This window comes from Daktulosphaira vitifoliae, unplaced genomic scaffold, assembly GCF_025091365.1.
Source record: "Daktulosphaira vitifoliae isolate Bord-2020 unplaced genomic scaffold, ASM2509136v1 Scaffold_1, whole genome shotgun sequence".
Lineage (NCBI taxonomy): Eukaryota > Metazoa > Arthropoda > Insecta > Hemiptera > Phylloxeridae > Daktulosphaira > Daktulosphaira vitifoliae.
The window spans coordinates 49,281,323-49,302,595 of record NW_026099572.1 but is presented as its reverse complement, the minus strand read 5'-3'; the positions used below and the strand labels follow the sequence as shown (position 1 = coordinate 49,302,595).

Genomic DNA, 21,273 nt, shown 5'->3' with positions numbered 1-21,273 from the left:
CGCGTGTGGCGCAACTTACAAATAATGCCACGTATGCTTTATTAAATGTTCGACTTCTTTTCCACTGACTCTTAAGTGAAAGGGCCGATGTAGTTGACATCAGACATGGTAAACGCTGGTGACGGATTTACGCGTGTTGTAAGTAATAAAACCATGTGTTGAATAGCAGTTTTTGATCTCAAACGAAAACACTTAACACAATTCTGGACTTCTTCTTTAATTAAGATGCGATCTCCAAAAAACTAAAACTATTGCCGCAGAGATGATGCGAGTATTTAATAAGTAATTAATACTTATAAAATATTGTGAGACCGCTTTTGAAATCTTAATCGAATATAAACTTTGTCTTTAAATAAGTTTGGTTAATGTTTGTAAGAGAGTATACCTTGATTTTAAATGTTTGATTATCAATGGATAATAACCATGTCACTTATATGGTGTCACAAAGAAAAAAAAGAAAACGAGTATCGCCAACCTACAGGGCAAAACAATACATATATTGCTTGACCGCAATAGGATTTTAAAAGGAAAACATAAATTTGAGCATCGTGGTCGGTTTAATATTTTCGAAAATAATGAGAATTAAAAAAAAATATGTTGTTCAATATTTATAATAATTAAATTAAATTACTAAATTAGAAGAAATTTTTAAAAACAATTTATATCAAAATAATACTTAATTCAGTACAGTAACTGTACAACTGTTGTAGACTCATAAATTATTTATGGATGAAACTAATGTCGATTGAATTATTGATAGTGTTGTAAGAAGATGTGTAATATATGATTCCCATACCTTCCAAAACGGCCCAGGCTGTTTCCTCTTCATAGGTAGACGGGCCGTGTTTACGGCCGGAGAGGGGGGGTATGCCGAAAGGTCGATGTTGCTCGTTCTTAGATAACGTTGTTTTATACCATGGTGCCAATGGCGTATTTTGAATGATTTCTCGGGTGGTGTCCAACTTTTAATGAACCTCACAAACGAAAATTATAGAAATGTTTACTGACGTAAAAAAAACTTACTATTTTAGGAATTGACAAATAATTTTAAATTTGATATTTTGGTACTGTTGTATCTTAACCCTAGAAACAACCCTAGTGTCTTAACTTAAAGTAATAAAAGTTTAATAATAACTCAAATGCATTTATTATAGATATAATTAAACAATGCAAAACATACAAAATAAATATACACTAAATACACAATAAAAGAATACACAAAATGAAAACTTGATGTCATAAACGTACCGCGCGAAAAGAGATTACCTTCGGTGCTCCTGAGGTCCTCTCTCCTCTACGATTCATTCCATTTCGTCTTATATACTAAAATATTTTGTTTTTCTTCTTTTTGCAAAATTAATAATACTATCGTTTTCAAAAATGTTTATAAATATTTAATTCCTGGTCTAGTAATAATAGATCAGGAAATTACAATTAAACAAAACATTACAAAAATGTTTTACTTCCAGCTTTACAAATGATAAACTATATTACAGTATACAGACTGATTTTTTTATCATAACCCACTCATTTACTTGTAGAATAAATATAATTTAAACATTATTTTTGGTTTTCTTTAGTTACACATTATTCTTAAATTATTAACTATTTAAAACTTTTTATGTTCATCCCTTATGCCTTGTAAGGGTGTCAACTTTGTCTTTTTGTCTTTTAAATGGGAACACATATTTTGAATATAATAAAATGTTTGGATTTTTAATTAAATAGTAAATGGCATTTGAATTTTTAATATAACTTTATTAGTTTATTAGGTATAAACATTTAAACTTTCAAATTTTTTAGTTAATATAAANAGTTTCAAATTTTTGAGTTAATATACATGTATAATACACATGATGATATGATTACAAATACAGGTAGCTAAATGGTTTATATGATATCAATGTCGCAGTCACGGATTGTTTATTATCAATTATGACTATCATAGATATACTTTCTGTATTGTCAGTTAGTGTATTTATAAACTCACAACAATATGCCTTACTACCATTGATAATAACAATGTTGTGTAGCTGCTAATTTATTTGAAGTTGTTTTAAACAAAGTAACTCATAACTAAATACTTTATTTATAATAAGTAAACAAATAATAAAATCTCCTTTCAGTATTGATGTTCGTAAATTGCTTGCTTTTGATGATGTTTCAGTGTCATTCCACTTCGAAATTATAAATAACGATTCAATTAGGTACACAAAAAGCTCAAGAAAATCATTGACAGCATAAAAACGTTCAACTCATTTAGTCGCACATAATTGTTTTAATGATTTTTTAGTTATACATTTTTGACTTTCTTCGATTTGACTTTTCAACACATCTTTTCGCTTTGGGTTTATGAAAAAATCTCTAACTTTAGATGGTGTTCCTAATCAATTTCGTGTTTCTTGTATAGAAGATGAATAAGAATTAGCAAGGTTTAAAACATGAACAGCACAATGAATAAACGACGCAAGCGGAAGACTTTGGTGAATAAGAGATTGAGCTCCGTTAAATTGACCAGACATAGAAGCACATCCATCGTAACAATGTCCTCTAAGTTATTTTGTTTTTACACCAAATGAATGTAAACTTTGAATAATAATATATAAACCTTTTCCAGTAGTATCTGTTGTAGGCACAAACTGAAGAATTCTTCCTTGATAATCATATTTTCAACATCTAAATATCGAACACACAAAGTTACTTGTTCGCTTCCACCAATGTCGGCCGTTTCATCAGCAAGTATTTTGAAACATCTTTGGGCATTTATGTTTGTTACGATTTTATTTAAAATAATTTTATTACAGGATTCAATTATTTCATTTTGAAGTGTTTCACTTGTATATTTTATTGTTTCTTCAGCTTCCAAAAATGATTTTAAACGGTCATCTCCTTGGGCTCTGTATCTTAATATTTCTCTAAAATTTCCTTGATTTTCTTGGATAATTTGTCATTTTATTGATATATATTGAAGTTACAAAGATATCCGTTATTGTAAAAAAAAAAAAAAATAATAATAATAACATTAAAAATGCAAATAATAATTAAACCTATAAGGTAGTTAAACCCTAAAGTTATTTTCGATTTGTTAAAGTCGTTAAAATTAATTCAAATCTCCTGTTATTTTCTTTTATCAGAATTATTATGTCATTAATTCAATTATTAATTAAATTGTTAAACTATATTATATATTCAACTTAATAAATTTTTATGTTGATTATAATCGCATGGCATGATGTTTTTTGTTAATAACTAAATGGAAATAGCAATTTCACATGGGCAAAATTTTTAATAGTTGCAAGAGAATAAATCCAAACGTTGATATTTTATTTCATACAGATTAAATTTTATATGCATAAATATTCTGTTAACCGATATCAAATTTATTCCACTTGAACTTTCATAAAAAAATCTCTATCATTTGTAAACTAATGTAATAAATAAACAAACAAATACAAAAGGTTTTTCTTCAAAATATCTTTAAAATATATATTTTGATAATTCTCTGTAATAAATTCTTAAAATATTGTATTCTTTGACCAATAATACAATTAAAATAAATAAGTATTGTTTATACTAAATTTATTTATAATTGGCTTATACATTTTTTTAATGAATTTTTACAATTAAGTTTCCTTGACAATTAGATGTAAATGTTGATTTTATCGACATTTCAGTTCACTTCGTTTTTTCCCGTGAAAAATAAACTATCGTCTTGTGTAATTATTAAGATTTATTTAATTAGTTATTGATATGGCAAGTGAAAAAAATATTTTTGGTCAAACAAATGAATCAAACTTACATAAGGTCATACGCAGAGTTGAAGAAATATGGAATCGTCGTTTCATGCATTCCAATTGTGTTTTAAATAATACAAATAAAGGACAAATATCAAAAAAGTCAACTAAAGATGGAAGAATTATCTGTAAACACTATTAAGATTAATAATTAAACTAACTATTTCGAATAGAGAAAAAGTTTTTTAATATAAAATATAAGAAAAATTAATAATAAGTTCTCTTATTCATATATAACAATAATTCAGTCGCTTTACTTTAATTTAACTATTTTAATATTAAAAACCTTTTTCGAAATTGATTATTTAATTAATAATTATTAAAATTATATTCAATTTGCAGCAATTATTAATAAAAATATTTATCCTATAAAAAATTCCATTATTCCAAAAAAACGCACGTATCGAAAAACGAATAAAAATGATAAAATTATTCCAGAAAAATTGGTAACTATAATTATATTAATATATTTATTCGATTTAGCTATGTTATTGGGGTTTGTCTGATTCAAAAATATAAAATAAACTATCAACCCCCTTAATATAAATGCGGTAACATAATGTTTAATATTATTCTGCTATTTTTTCTATTAGATTTTTATGGGAAATTCAATTTTTATCGAAGATAATAATATAATATTAAGTATAGTTTATTTGTTTATTTAAATATCTCTTTGGTTACCTAGAATATGATGCAGCAAAGAGAATTCGGAACACTTTTTCAGAATGAAAAATCTGAAAAATATAAAAATGAAATTTTAAATTCAACAGAAAAAAAAAATATAGCAATTTCAAAAGACAATCCGCTATTAATATCAGCTGATTTGTTAGAAAAGGTATATTTTATTATGCTTTATTTCAATAAAAAGATTTTAGGGTATACCCTAAACCATTTTTTGGACTTAAAGCAGATTTATTAAATAAATTTATCATATAATTAAATATATTTTTATGATCCGTTAAGAGTTTTCATAAGAAAAATTTGGAACGCAAAAAATCCGAAATAAAAAAACAACTTTTTGAGATATCTTCTAATACTACTGCTCGACCAAATTTAAAAAGAAATTCATCCGAAGAAGATGAAAAAATCATAAAAAGTATACAACTTTTAAAATATAATTCATTTATAAAAAATATGAAGTTTTGATTTTTGAAACAAATAAGTAATATTTTTAAACATAAATTATTTTAGAGCCAAAAGTTAGTTCTAATCCTTTGACCTTAAATACGCCGAATGACGTAAATTTACTTGCTCTGTCCACTATTGAAGTAATAAAAGTACCAGAGAAAGAAAAAGGTAATTAGTTATATAATCTATTTATTTTATGTAAAATTAAATAAAAAAAGATTATTTATTAAACATAATTAATTATAATAATACGAGTTAAATTAATATAACTTCTGCAGAGGCGTGTCATTAAGGGGGTCCATGGACGTTTTAAACAAAAGTAATTATACGTGTTTAATTTCATATTCCAAAACCTTAAATAAACCTAAATAATAGTAAACTGTTCAACAAAGTCTTTTATTAATTTTATGAAAAATGTTTAAATATGGTTACACTTGCAGAAGTAATGCAAGATCAGAACACAAAATCTCTTGATCAGTATAATGCACCTTCATTTAAATCGCCCACATCATGGTATACTTCAGACACAATTAATGAGTACATTAAAATGATAGTAAAACGGTCAGAAGGTGAAGTTTATGCAGTTGTCACTGATTTTATTGTAGCGTATCTTCGAGGAGGTTATCCAGCTGTAAGAAGATGGATAAAAAAAGATATTCACACAATAAAATTACTTTTTGTGCCCATGAATGTATATGAGAGTCATTGGATATTGACAGTGGTTAATATACCTGAAAAGACTGTGACATCATATGATAGTCTTAAGTCGTATAAGGGTCCTTATCCAATGGTATTAAAAAATTTCTTAATTGAATGGGAGATGGACAAAAAAGGAAAAGCTTCTACATGGACATTACAAATAGGCGAGACATCTCGCCAAACCAATGGACATGATTGTGGGCCATTTACTGTTGAGCTGGCAGAAAAAATGTCTCGAGGAGATACAACACCAATAAATGCAAATTTTATGCCTTTTATAAGATTAAGACACAAAAATGAAATTATTGCTGGCGAGCTATTCTGTTAATATTTTTATGAATGAAATTTTATTTTTGTATTTTATATCAATTTTTTAATATTCACTATAAATTGAAATTTTTATTTGTATACCACCAAACATTTTTTTACTTTTTCTATGTTTAATTGTTGTTTTGTTATTTTATTTTAATCTTATTTTTCTTTGTAACATTTCATTTAAGAAATTCAAATTTAATATAAATTTATCTTAACTGAAATAATTTAGTGTTCTTGTTATGTGAATATACAAATATTATAATATACAGTTATGGATACAATTAAGTTAAAAAGTCAACCAATTATAAATTTTTAAATTAAAAAGCGTATCTACTATCTTAACAACTTAATTTTAATTTTACTAAATGAAAAGTTTTGCAAGTGGGCCTGAATCAAAAAGGGGACTTCAATGTTACGGTATGCATTATTACTCCCTCACGAACTATTAGTATGTCAACAGACTTTTTAAATATTATTTATGACATGATGGATGAAATAATATTATTTTTACAATCACTTCTGATAAAAGGAGAGAACATTGTGTTATACCAAAATGTTGATTTTAATATATCAAAAGTATTGTACCGTGATACCATGCATTTAGTATTAGAATCCAGGATGGTGGATAGGTGTTGAGTGTTATTGAATAACGAAAACATTAATAGACTTATGGACATACAGTGCACTATGAACAGTGCAATATCAAGAGAAACAAAAACACGTTTACAATTATGCCAGCAAATAGACCGCATTATACAAAATGTCCATGGTAAATGGTCAGGTCCCAATATTCAAAGTTCAAATAATGATGAAATGGTTAACTTTATAAGAAGTTTGAATGACAAAGAAATATGCGACATTTTTTCTTAAAGGTGACAGTAATTACATAAGCGAACTGAAGAATTTAGCATGCAACGAAATAATCGATCGATGGGCTAAGTCTAAGTCCGAGGGTACGCTTTAAATTAATGTGAGTTTAATGAACATAAATTGTCATAACCTTTATGGATATTAAACTTATAATTATGTTTTAGAAAAAAGAAGAAGAAATTTGTGACGAAAATGATGGTCCAACATTTTTCAATACAACAATGTTTACCCAAGAATTTAAATATAGTCCGTAGGCGTCAAAATGGCCGAAACCCATTCACGTCAGAAAATTAACTTACATTAATAATTTATGAACAATAACTTTAATATTGTACTAGTTTCCTATAAATTTGATAAACTTATAATTTAAAATGAAAAAACAAATTGTTGTTATTTGTATATAATATATTTATTTCATAATAATAATAATAATTATAAGGTTTATAATAAATGTTTACACAAACGTGTAAAAATTAAACTTAAATTATACGGACGGTTTCGTCAAAAGGTGTATAAGTATATTATTAAGACATTATTGCGATACAACGCTTAGATATTTTAAATTCATCATTTTTTGTATAATGTATTTTTGGGTTTGGTTTTAATTCGTTAAATCACATATCACAAACACTGTATACTATCCCTTTTTTTCGTTCTTGAAAATTTACACTGAATTATCATAATAATTTCAATTTTTAAATTATTTTTATTCTGTAAGTAATTGAGTGAGTTATGATAAAAAAATCACTCTGTATAATTAGATAAAAATATATATTTAACTTAAACTTGATTTTCATATAAAATAACGCTTATTGTGTGATAAATTAAATAAAAAAAGAGATTGTTAAAAATACGTTGTTTTTGAACTAAAATACTTTGAAATAGTATGATGTTTGTCAACATTATACTATTAAATTGTTGAAACGCAAATGATAGTTTTTTACTTGGTTTTGTGCATAATAGGTAGTTCTAATCAAAACCTAAACAGCAAAAAAATAAAATGAATTCAGTCCTTGATGTACAGAGTGATCAATAAATGTTAAGACACTCATTTTCTTAAAAAGTACAGAAAATTTTTTATTTTATTAAAGAAAAAATTCTGTGATTACAAAAACTGTACAAAAAAATGTATTGTTGTTTAAATATTTTTGCAGCTCTACTGGGTTAAAAATCTAAACTTAAATTTTTATTAATGAGAACGTTTATTTTTAGTTTAATGATATAATAGAAAAAACATTTCAAAAAAAATTGTTCTTATAATATATTTTATTCGGCGAATCGTTATTCTGTTAAAGCTTGTTAAATTTTGCGATTTTTTCTATTCTTGGCGATATCTAAATTTCTTAATCATGTCACTTTAACAAGATTTTATTGACAATTCTTGTTTTCATATCTGTGAGTTACGATATCAAGAATAAATACTTATAATAATTTAGGGCTCCTTGTAATAAATTATTGTTATTTCCGGTAAATTAAAAACCCAATTTAAAAATAAATTTCTACTATAAATCTAAATTTTTAAAAAATTTAAAAACTCAAACAGTTATCGAACAAAAAAAAAACAAAAGAATAAAAGACGCATTAAATTTTATAAAGGTTTTTAGGAATAATTTTAATCCATTGAATTATATATGTTACACAACTTTTTGCCATACAATTTGTAGCGTTACGCTACAGCTTTAGTACTCTTTGTCAGTTGCAAGAAAGTCCGCTGGACAGCACTGTTTGACAACTTTTATTCAAAAGAATATAAATTAATGTATTTTTTTATTTTTTTATTATATTTATTATAATGTTGGTAAATTATTTTATGTTACATAGCAGTCTTAACAGGAACTCGAAAATGAAATAGGAAATTAGAATACGCATTTATTCATTGGAGGGTATTAAAAAATAAATTATCAGTGGACGATCGTTCTATACTACTCAGGTGGTGACGGGTAGTATAAAGTACACCGTCACTACTTGTACAATTATTCTATTAATTCTAATATTTCTTCTACTAGTTTTTTCTTTATGATACTTAATAACCGCGTTAAAATTTTACTAGTGTGTGCATTATTAATTGCCTGCTAGTTTTCAGCCATTCACCGATCCATTCAGTAAGTTTCTTTAATTTTCCTTACATCTTAATATTTATTATATAAAATTTTCAAAGGTGTTCGTAACTACTCGTTACCAACCGTGATCAAAATTATAAATTTAAAATTCTTTTCTTTAAAAGTTAGTTCAATCTTCAACGGTGATCATAACCATCGTGTTATCAACCGTGATCAAGATTACTAGCTATTCCTAAATATTCCTTTTTAATCCTTTGCAACGGTGCTCGTAATAACGCTTTACCAACCATGATCCAAAGGGTTAGATTCCACCACTTACATAATACAGTTCATCTTCAACGGTGATCATAACCTCCGTGTTATCAACCGCGATCAAGATAACTGTCTTTTTGCAAAAATCCCCTTAATCTTTTGCAACGGTATTCGTAACTACTCGTTACCAACCGTGATACAAAGGGTTATACTTTTACTTTCACCTTAAATTAAATAGTTCCTAAAGTAAGACTGATATGATAGTTAGCTGTTTAATATATATATATATTCATCTTTTTTTTTAAATAAAACATAACAAATCGATTATTTGAACAATTTGCGTTGTATTTTCGTAAAGTTAGTAAAAAACAAATTTAAAAGAGATCAAACGTAGAAACGTTTCAAATTGTAGAAATGATTTATTATAATTGAAATGAATAAAGTATTGATTATAGTCAATATAAAGTAATTATAAAAGGTGTTTTACAGAACTGAATACTTTAATATATTCATAACAAGCCTTTGTAGAATTCTTCACTATAGTTATTCATCTTTCAACAAATCATAATGGTAAGTAGAATGTTTTACAAATTATAAATATAAAATTAAATATTTTATATTTTTAATTCAAATTTTTATTTTTCAGAAATTATTTTCATTAGTCTTCTTTTCAATTATCGTATTTATGGTTATCAATAATGGTAATAAATTATTAATTAATCAAAAAATAAACGTAATATTAAAAATTTTACTTTCGATTTCTCAATTTATCTATCATGTTGGTTTCTATCATACTGGTCTAAAAGTTGTTATCGATTAATTACGTTCTTAATTAGACTATTAATAATAAATTAGCTAGTTAAATAAATAGTTTCCAGATGCGCATATAAAAATCACACATTCAGACAAAGTTAAAATAATTTTATTTATTCTTTGACTCATAATAATAACACATTTTATTTTTGAAAATTTGTAAATAGTAGTTTTTTTTTTATTTGAATGGGTCAACAACATTTTTAAGAAAAGTACTTATTGAGTAAATTCACGAGTTACAATTTGACATACATAAGTGGTCATATTTAAACCGTTCCTGAACTCAATTTTTTTTTATAACCCACAAATCTGAGTTTTTAATAAACAATAATTGGCATTAACACGCTTATATTAGTTTCACCTGTACGTATGTATGTAACTCTCCACGCGCCAAGTGCTATTATTCTCGCGTCGAGATTAGATTGTCGTAACGCTTTCACCCCACCCCGCTCACCACACGCCTACAACGCTATTTCTGTATAATTTTATTTTTGGTTTTCGTACCCGTACACGCGTGCTTGTCATCAATATTGTAATATATATATATATATATATACAATATATGTATATAAACAAATTTTTATTGTGACACAGCCCCACCACTCGTGCCACCATTATCAGCCGTCGTCCTACTATGAGTATTTTTGTTTGACTGACCAATACCGCGTGCCATACGCCACGGTGCAAAATGACAACGGCGATGATGTCGCCACCGGATCCGGACGTGTCGCACGACCGATACGCACCCGAGGACCGTCTCCATCAATGCTGCTAACTTGTAGACGCCATAGGATCATACCGGACACCGCCGCGTCACCGAAGCCAGCGAAAGTGCCGCGATATTATACGAAGATTATTATTAACTGTGTTCATATTTTCGGTTTGTTTGTTTTTTAAATAACCTGTTGTTGTTTAAAAATTGTATTGTCCTTAACAATATTTTAATCAAAAACATACATACCGAACTATTTATAATAAAGAAAATATACTTCAAAAAAACTAAAAAACACGCTTTCATAACATATGAAACTAAAAAGTGAAAAATGAATATAGTTTTTTTAAACTATATTTTTTTATAATGCAGAAAAAATTCTGATTTTTCTTATTTTTATCGGCTTCCTAATTTTATGATAATTTTAGCTTCGATGCGAAGCTGAGAAGGTATTAATTTTACTATGATGTGTTTTTGTTTAGCTTCGATGCGAAGCTGAGAAGGTATTGGTTTTACTATGATGTGTTTTTTTTTTTTTTTTTTTGGGGGGTCTGTTACCACTTTTTCTCAGCTCTCACCGAACGGATTTCTTTCAACGATACATCAAAAGATCACAAATCGTATCTAGTCGAAGACATTACCCTTAAAAATTGAAAAAATTTCCCTCGTTCCCCGTAAATGGGGGAAACTTCCAAAAATATTACAAATTTAAAAATCGCTAATTTTCGAAATTTTTTCAATTTTTTTTACTAAAAACAGCCGTAACATTTTCAAAAACGAACATATCAATATAATTTTTTTTATATAGATGCTTGATGTCTTTACTTATCATTTAGTATATTTCTTTTGTAAAGCTGACCCTTAATCTGCCTACAGGAGGGGATTTAAAATGACAACTTTTTCACAAAAAATTAACTTTTTCAACTTAACTTTTGAAAATGTTCCGAAAGGTCTGACACTTTTATATATATTTAAAATTAAATCTAATGTAATATGCTTTAATTAAANAACTTTTTCAACTTAACTTTTGAAAATGTTCCGAAAGGTCTGACACTTTTATATATATTTAAAATTAAATCTAATGTAATATACTTTAATTTAAAAAAAAAATTTGACCTCTGGACTTGTCTTCACGGTGAAAATGGCTTCTAAATGCTATATTCGTGTGAAAATTCTCGATTTAATTTTTTATATTATATTTAACTTAAATGCTATAACTTATTGAAAAGTGTATGGATCCACACAATATTTTTATGAGAAATAATATTTTTTAATAAACCCTTTTTCATTCGACATACTTTATCTTAATCGAGATATTAATAAGGAACCAGCAGATCATGTAGCTTTTGGAATAATACACCAATTATTTTAAAATTAAACACTATCTAAAGATTTGCATNTTTTTTTTCTAGTTCAAAGCAAGCCATTGTGTTGTAAGTAGTAATTATTTTAAATTTATTTGAAATCAATTTTAAAAACAATTGATGTTAAATAAATAAACGTATTTTTTGGTGTGAAAATTTGTTTATGATCTTTGCAATAAAAAAAGCAGAATCATACTAGAAAGATCCTATTGTCCGTAGCAATAGACTACCAAATTTTTTAACCAAACAAACTGTCAAACTTGTGCTATATTTTGACGATAATTTAGTTCCTATATTATTATTATTTAACACTTTTTTTTTTCTTTTGCAGGTCTATGTGAGTAAGAATAATCCAACTAAAATTATCAATTTGTTATGCTTAAACTAAAGATATATTTTTATGAAAACTAAATATTCCAAAGAAAAAAAAAGTTGTGATAAGGTTATATGTACAATATTTTGCTAACGTTTTGTATACAACTTTTTGGAAAAATGTTGTTTTCAATTTTTTTCAATCTATTTCATAGAGTGATAGATAATAAATCCGGATTTTCTTGAAATCTGTAAAATTCTAATTTTAGGTTTCGAACTTCAGCATAAAAAACCGGAATTTACAAAGAAACTGGATTTAAAGATTAATTCCAAAGTTTGAACTTCAAAATTAGACTTATAAACTTCATAAAACTCATACTATCATTAATAAAGAGTAATTTATTTATCGCTAACCACTAGATTTCTTCCAAAATTATAATAATTTAGAGACATTTTTCTTTAGTTTATTTATTTTGTTATTCCAACTGTCTTAAATCCAGTAGTCACTATATTAACTGTTGATTAATCACACCTAAAATCTAGATTTGTAAAGGAAAATTTTAAATCCGCATTTCGGATTTAAAATATCTTATTTTCTAAACTCCATTAAGTCCGTTTTTCCTCATATAAAGTATGAAATTTTCATATTTCATATTTTCGTAACAGCGTGAACATTATAATCTCATTATTCAACCATTCTGATATCATAACAATAATAATATTGAAATTTTATCTATTATATATTTTAATAATACAGTATATATTTTTATAATGAGGATATTATTATTTCAAATTATTATCTGCATTGTTATAATGTGATATGTTATTTTAATTATATTATATTTGTCTATAAATAAATAAATAAATGTTTTCATTTAAATGTTGAGTTTGACCTGTTCTATATAAATATTACCGTAGTATTAATACATTTTTGTGTTTTAATTATAGGTTCAAGTGAGTACATCTATTGATACGTAGAAACATAGTTAAGATATAAAAATAGGGTATAATATACAATAAAAATACGATTATACGTATGTATTCTACTTGTTAATATCTGCATCAAATTTATAATATTAATTATGGATGTGTTGTACAAATTGTTTTATTGTAAGTTTATTATAACTTTATATTTGAACATATTGTGCAATTAACACGCTGGGGCGTCCTTTGGGCGTATAAATTTAGTCATTTGCTCTTGTCCAAATTTTAATAAAAAAATGAGGCCGTTTAATTCACATTCTTGTTGAATAGATCATACTTTAATAAAGCTCATTCTTCGTTAAAAGTCAATTTGTAATAATCAAAGAAATCTTATGATTATGATTTTTTTTTTAATTTATAATATCGTGGGAATTTCTTTCAATTTTTAATACTGGTATGTTTAACTAAATTAATATTAAATTCATGGACGTATAAATCATTAAATCAACCTTCCATGTTTCACATCGCAGCTATAAATACAATTTTTCAAATTTTTTACTATTAAATACAAATACAAATGTTATTTTACATAGTCTAAGGATGCATAAATAAAAAACAAAATAATAATAAGGCTAATAATTAACACATCCATAGCTTTTAGACTTGTAAAACATCGTGGTCCTAATGCATGTCATTTTAAAAATTAATTTACAAAAAAATCACAATTTATATTAATAATAGTAATATAGTATAGTTGTTTTTTTATAGACAATTATTATATCTAGTTATTTTCTATATTAAATCAATACATATGTATAAAGAATTTAAATAATTTTTTTTTAAGAATGTAATGACGCGTAACAAAATTATTCACATTTTATAAAAACTAAATGTGTAAATTGAAACTTAACGAGTTAATTATTTTTATTACATATATATATTTTTCTAGATCATTTCATGTCGAGGAGTAAAACCCCATCGAGTAAGTTAAATGTATTACTCATACACTTAAAAAATAAAAAAACCCAGCACTGTGAGGTCGCGACTCAGTTGGGACGTGGCATAGATGGGTCAAGTGTCATGATATCTAAGAGTGATTAATATCACTATCATAAAAAACGATTAGATGCAAATCTGTAGATAGTGTTTAATTAAAAAAAAAAATGATAAATTAGTTCAAAAGCTACATGATCTCCTATTTCTTAATTTATATCCTAATTACAACTTTTATGATTTATAAGTGTAATATATAAAGGGAAATGGTTTTATAAAAAAAAAAAAATTAGTCGAATGAAAGAAGTATATGAATAATATTTATAATGAAAAAATTGTATTAATCCATACATTTTTCAAAAAGTAATAGCATTATAATGTTAAAAATATAAAAGAATTTTTTTTATAAAAATCTTATTTTTTTTATTAACTTTGATGTTAGTTTTCACCGTGAAGACAAAATAAAGTCCGAATTTTTTTTCTATAATAAAGTACATTACATTAGCTTTAATTTAAGATGAAGTTAAGTTGAAAAAGTTCTACTTTCTATATGCATTTTTTAGTTTTAAACCCCCTTTATATATAGAAAAATGGTCCGATTTAAAAAAAAAGTATGTCGAATGAAAGATTTATATAAATAGCACTTTTCATGAAAAAATTATATTGATCCATATAATTTTCAAAAAGTTAGAGCATTATATTATAAAGTCATAAATATAAAATATAAAATCTAGAATTTTTTTGGAGATTTCCCGGATTTACGAGAGACGAGGTAAACTTTTACAATTTTTGAGGGTAATTTCTTCGACTAGATACGATTTGTGATCTTTTGACGTATCGTTGAAAGAAATCGGTTCGGTGAGAGCTGAGAAAAAGTAGTAACAGACACAAAAAAAAAAATATATATATACACATCATGATAAAAATAATACCTTCTTAGTTTTGCATCTAAGCTTTGTATTATTTAAAATTTAACTAGGAATAAGATTTCAATCATAACATAAAATTTAATTTTCTATTGAATGTAATTCTTACACATTATAATGCATTAATTAATATATTTTATTTAAAGATCGATGTACGAATTGTGATAAAAACAAGGCGTCAAAATCATGTCCTAAATGTAATCTACTTTCAGTTTGTGATTCCTGTTTTAATAAAATTCAACGGGGTCAAAATTGTACCGTTTGTATGGCTAGAGAATTAACAAGTAAGTATACAAATAAAAAAAAAAATTTAATTTCGTCAAATTAGTTGAATGTTTCAAAGATACACGTAAAAGTTAATAATATAGAAGCTTTATTTATTACAAAATTTAATTAGGTACAATATTATATCGACTTGAAATATAAATGTTTTACTTAACAATAAAATAAATGATTCCATTAAATTTTAATCATCATTTCACACTACCTCTAAAATAACAATTTATAATATTTATTTTATGTTTACAATATTAATTCAATTTAATTATTCCTGTTTGTGACCTGAGGTGTTAAGTCCTTTTATTGAAAATTATTAAAGATTTATATCTTTTTATTTGAGACGTTTATGCTTCGTTTTCTAGATCTCCGTACTAAAAAGATATTTTTATGTTTAATTGTCTAAGCTTTAATTGTTTTGCTGCCACAATTGCTAATATAAGTTGTACCTAATCATACTCAGCAACTGGGCTAAATAACTATTGAAAATAAATCTAGTAAACTTGTGCACAACCTTTTACAAGGTCTAGCTTCATACTTGTCGACATTAACATTCATCTGGTACTTTGAACGGTAAATCCACCAGTTAGTAATTAATTTTTTGTTCTCTGGTAAACTAATGAACTAATTTCACGTATTATTTTCCTTCAATGTTGACATTTCTGCGTCCATAGCTTTTCTCCGACTTTTCGAACTTTCCTTTGTCATAACATCTTTATACGTTGCTGGATCATCATATTCCAAATAATATATTCTATATTTGAGTGGTATTTTTATATTTTATCTATTTATCATTTTTGTTTATTTGTTTTTTATTTTTTCTATTGTTTAATTTTCTTCGTCAATATCACTTTTTTTTCAAACACTCTTTCATTCATTTCTATTTAAGTAAACTTCTTGTTACGTAATTTCATCTTCTTTAAACACTACTTTTTGATACGGTCTGCTAGTGGATACTTATTTGTGATTATAGCATTAACGATAACCAATCGTCTGTTCAAAGTATCCAACAAATATATACCTTTTCTACCAAAAATATACCTTAAAAATATACCTTAAAAATATACCAAANCATTAACGATAACCAATCGTCTGTTCAAAGTATCCAACAAATATACCTTTTCTGCCTTATTTATCCCACTTTCGTCGTTTCTCCTTTGGCACATGTACATAATCTTCACTGACAAATATTTTAAAATTGTTAATTAGTGGAGTTTTACCTTCGATGATTTACATTCATGATTTAGTATTTAATTCACTGTACCAACCGTTTAAATTTTTAGAAAATTTATACGAAAAATAAATGTTTTCGCTGCTTTAACGATATTGTATAAAAATTTTGACAACGAAATTCACAAATATAAGTTCTCCTTTTATAGATTTTATAGAAAAGATAAAGATAATATTATTTTTTTGAACACTTAAAGATATTCTAATATATTGACCAATTTACACAACCTTGATTTTATTTCTTAAGTAATTATCAAAATATGATTTATGTTTTATATAGATATTCCGGGAACATCAGGTAATTATTAATATTAAACACTTCGCCAAATTAATCATTAACCTAAATTTATAAAATATGAAGTTTCCAAAGAAAAGTTTTTGTAATAGATCATAAACTTTAATTAAAAATGATTCAATTACACATTTTACTATGTTAACATTCTTCTCATAAAATACCAATGAAATCAACATATCATTTTGATTTTTATGGTTCTTAGAATACAAATATTTTAAATTCGAATTTTTTAGCTCTATAAATTGTTGTACTACATATAAAAAAGCTGAGTAAATTTAACACTTGTATGAAAAGATTAACACGTGTCTTTAGACTATTAAAAATCAGTAAACTCGTTATTTAAAAATAAAAACCTAAATTTCCCTTTAATGTTTGATTTTTAATTACGATTGTTCAACCTACAAAGATAAAATGTTATACAAATTTCAACAATTTATTTATGCATAGATCTCTTGACTTATCGTTGAGTAAAATCGGTTCAAGACGTTGAGTAGTGATAAATTTATAACTCTTCTCAACTACACATCGAAGCTAAAATTAAATATTAAATATATACCCATTGATTTTACTATGTAAATTTAAAAATTCAATACAAAATAACATTATAGTGCAAGTTAATTTGAATTATTGAATTGTTATTTTTGTGTGGCAGGTTCTTAACGATTTCTAATAAAGAAACATTATCATCATCAAAAAAAAAATACATAAATATACAAATAATATATTTGTAAAAAATATATTTTTATAAAATATAATCAAAATAAATTACACTATTATTTAAATACCTAATAATTTTGTCTTTAAAAAATTAAGTTTCTGTACATTGAATTTAACTTAAATAATTTGAACATTAGAGCAAAACTATTTTTCCCAACATTAAAAAATAAATAAATAAATGAATGTATGTTTACATAAAAAATGCGTCTTTTATCATAATTTTCATATACATAATTTCACATTAACTATATTGTCATAAATATATAATGCTCATACCCTAGAAAACAAAGACTTATACATTAAATAATGTATATAATTTCTAAGGCTGATTCATAGTTGTTACTACTATGTACACATACAAAGAAGGATTCACTTGCGAGAAAAGCTTAGATTAAGGTTTTATTATTACACAATTTAATTACCAACAACTACTTAAATTCATTTTTTAGGCGATTATTTTTCGAACATAACCTTATGGAAATTTAAAAAAAAAAAAGAGTTTGATATAATTGAATTTATTAAGTTATAATAAAAACTTTTTACTCGAAACATATTTTTATATTTTCAATTATATCCGAGATAAAATCTGTAACATTAATAACTGATTACTTCCTATACCTGGATAACTTTTATTTCATATTTTTATCTCATTTGAATTAGATTTTATTCTAATATGTTCATCTAATCTAAATGAATTTTTGTTTATTTTTCCCGATGTAGTTTAATACAAATAGTTCGTAAAATTAATTGAAAATATTGACAAGAAAAATGTCACGTTCTCTTTTTATACTGTTTTTAGAAAAAATAAATTTAATATTATTGTAGTGAATAGTTATAAAAATTGAAAATATTGATTATTAAGAGAAAAATTAGATGTTGCGTGATCAACCTAACATGAGCAACAAATCTACAGGTAGGTGTAGTATTTACCTCCTTTAACCAAAGTGTTGCAGTTACAACCGTATATGATTAAGAATGATTTTAATAATGGACCTGAATGAAATTATGATGGTCAAATATGTACCAACTCATAAAATCTATGACCCAAACTTTTCCTTCTAAATCTAATACCTGTAAATACCAGCTCATGTATTTAACGAAGTGAACTACCTGAATCAGTTCTGGACACGCATTAGTCAGAGACTGCACATGAATACGTTTGAATGGTTTGTAGAAAAGGAAGTGTAAAGAAGGTAGCCAAATTATAATTAATAATAATTGTTCCAATTTGATATATGTACGTCATAGACAAAATAAATAGGTGAGTGAACAAGGAACAAGATATGTTATTAGTACAAATTTATGAGGTGTTTGATAGAGAGATGTTAAAATATATATAATGAATTATCAATTTTAAATGAATTCCCCTAAACGGGCATTCACAGAGCGCGTTGTTAGTTTCGGCGATGGTGCAAAATATTATCAAGAATGGCGGAGCATGGAACGGCTGTGTTGGCGGTTGGTTATGTTGTCGTCAAGGGCGTCTTCGTCGACAGTGGGTCCCTCCATTGGGTAGCGTGATAGCACGTCCGGCGCCACATTTGACCGGTACGTATGCGTAGTGGTAAAATTTAGGTTACCTAATTGTAATGCGCCCACCCGGTTAATTTACTGTTGATGCCCTTCGATTTGTGTAAAACGCGCCGTTGTCCCATTATAATTCAAAAGGGGTGTATTCTGAAAACGACCTAAATTTGTCTGTGGCACATTTGATCGCTAACATTGGCGTTCAACAGCAGTGTAACGTTTCTCCACGTCCGATAACTGTTTACTTGTGTACGCGACAATACTCCTTTCGCCCGCTCGTTTCCGTTATGAAATAATATTGTTCCCACGACCAGTTTGCCAGCGTCGGTTTGTAGGCATTACGTTTTTTTATAATCAGAGGAGAGAAACCTGGTAAATCAGCGATCTGTATGGTGTGGGAACACTACTACTTTTCCCCTTTTTTTGAAAAAAGAGGCTTTTCCCATAATCGATCACTCTGTATATTTAAAATTTACGATTAGTTTAAACAATTTTAAATATTGTTTTCGTGTTCACAGATCTTAAATTATACATTGAATAATGAAAAATAAATTATATACGTGTGTACAGAAAATATTTTTATGTTTTGTAGAAAAAATGCGAACACAAATTTAAAGACGCAATAAATTTTATATAGGTTACAGATGTTGATTATTAATAATCATTTTAAGTATCCAATGAATTATTTATATTGAACAACTTTTTATCTTACAACTGTGGGCCATGCAACAATTTTTATTTTATTATTATTATTATTTGTTTTTTCGCATGTGACCATTAACATTTCAATGTAAATCACATATTTTTGTGGCGCCGGCATGACCTGCCTATTGTTTCTGTAGCCCTTTGGGGCACTTAACATTTATAAATCTATTTTTTCATGGTATGAGCTAAATTTTTTTATATTTATCTTAGTAGATAGTGCCTTAAGCGCGCGATGTGATTTTTTTTATAAATTATTTTATAGGTGCTCCATTTTATTTAGGTTTCGTAACATAACAGGTGTGTTAAAATACCCCAAATCAAATTTATATATATTTTTTTATTTTACGACTTTGGTTTCCCCAACGATGGCAAACCTGTTCAAATACAGCCGCCTCGTTTTCAACTATTAATTGTTGTAGTTTTACATCAACATATGATTTATTTACTATAGTATATTGGATGATGTACATTACTATGACAATGTGGTGACCTAATGGATTTTATTACACGATATCCCAACGTCTAGCAAGTTAAGTCCAACTGTCTAAAACCAGTCGCTTACTTGGGTCGTATACTCGCCGTGATTTAGCGGTGATGACTTAAGAGAAATTGAATGGCTTGTGTGAAAACAAGTTTAAAAAAGTCACTATCATTAAATTTTATTTAGATTATAAATATTTATTATTCGTAATAAATTTAAGTATCCATTGAATTATTTATATTGAACAACATATTGTCGTGCAATTTTAGAAATGATTTATTACAACTGAATAAAATATTTATTCTAGTCAATATAAAATAACTATAAAAGCCCTTTGACTCAGTTAAATACATTCTCCTAAAGATATTTGTTGCATTTTATACTACACATTTATTCCTTCAACAAATCGTAATGGTTAGTAGAATACTTTACTTATTATAAGTATACAATTGAACATTTAATATTTTTAATTAAAATTTTTGATTTTTCAGAAATTATTTTCTTTAGTCTTCTCTTCAACGGTCGTATTTATGATTATCCATAATGGTAATAAACTAATAGCATTTATACAGAATGATTATTTTATTGAATAATAAATGTAATATCAAGAATTTTATTTTTGATTTCTCTTATTTACATATTGTTCTCAATTTGTCAACTTAATTTTTTTCAAATAATAACATACATATTTAATTTTCTAATAAAATTTTAAATGATCTAATTAAAAAATTACTTATTGACAACAACTAATGGGACCTGTATTTGGGAAGTTATTAATGATAATATCAATAATAACTTTATATTATAAAATGATGGCTGGAGATGACATACGGGTTTTGTTATATTTACCAATATATATATATATATATATATATATATA

The 21,273-nt window shown here is 26.0% G+C and overlaps 3 protein-coding genes and 1 long non-coding RNA gene across 8 annotated transcripts in view; 3 read left to right on the top strand and 1 right to left on the bottom strand.

Annotated features, from left to right (window-relative positions):
* LOC126896731 (uncharacterized) overlaps nt 1–21,273 on the bottom strand; it is a 395,864-nt gene that overhangs the window by 253,998 nt on the left and 120,593 nt on the right. The window lies entirely within an intron of this gene.
* LOC126896728 (sentrin-specific protease 1-like) lies at nt 3,499–6,107 on the top strand. 2 transcript variants are annotated; one of them, XM_050669759.1, is made up of 6 exons: nt 3,499–3,922; nt 4,137–4,240; nt 4,480–4,629; nt 4,758–4,890; nt 4,986–5,090; nt 5,363–6,106. In XM_050669759.1, exons 1-6 carry the CDS (start codon nt 3,751–3,753, stop codon nt 5,947–5,949), a joined length of 1,251 nt encoding a protein of 416 aa, XP_050525716.1. In that variant the 5' UTR covers nt 3,499–3,750; the 3' UTR covers nt 5,950–6,106. The 2 variants fall into 2 exon arrangements, with proteins under 2 accessions (XP_050525716.1, XP_050525717.1); XM_050669760.1 differs by lacking the exon at nt 4,137–4,240 and having other exon boundaries at nt 3,770–3,922; nt 5,363–6,107.
* Nucleotides 8,630–12,079, top strand: LOC126896743 (uncharacterized). The gene is made up of 4 exons (XR_007701921.1): nt 8,630–8,908; nt 9,608–9,688; nt 9,765–9,819; nt 12,056–12,079. It is a non-coding gene; the product is annotated as an uncharacterized LOC126896743 (long non-coding RNA).
* The window catches only part of LOC126896735 (uncharacterized), a 23,364-nt gene continuing 22,790 nt past the window's right edge, over nt 20,700–21,273 (top strand). For 2 of the 3 annotated variants that reach the window (XM_050669776.1, XM_050669779.1), the window contains exons 1-2: nt 20,700–20,807; nt 20,885–20,939. In XM_050669776.1, coding sequence (XP_050525733.1) covers nt 20,805–20,807; nt 20,885–20,939 — 58 coding nt within the window. In that variant the 5' untranslated portion in view covers nt 20,700–20,804. The remainder of the gene's footprint in view (nt 20,808–20,884; nt 20,940–21,273) is intronic. The other variant, XM_050669777.1, reaches the window with a different exon arrangement.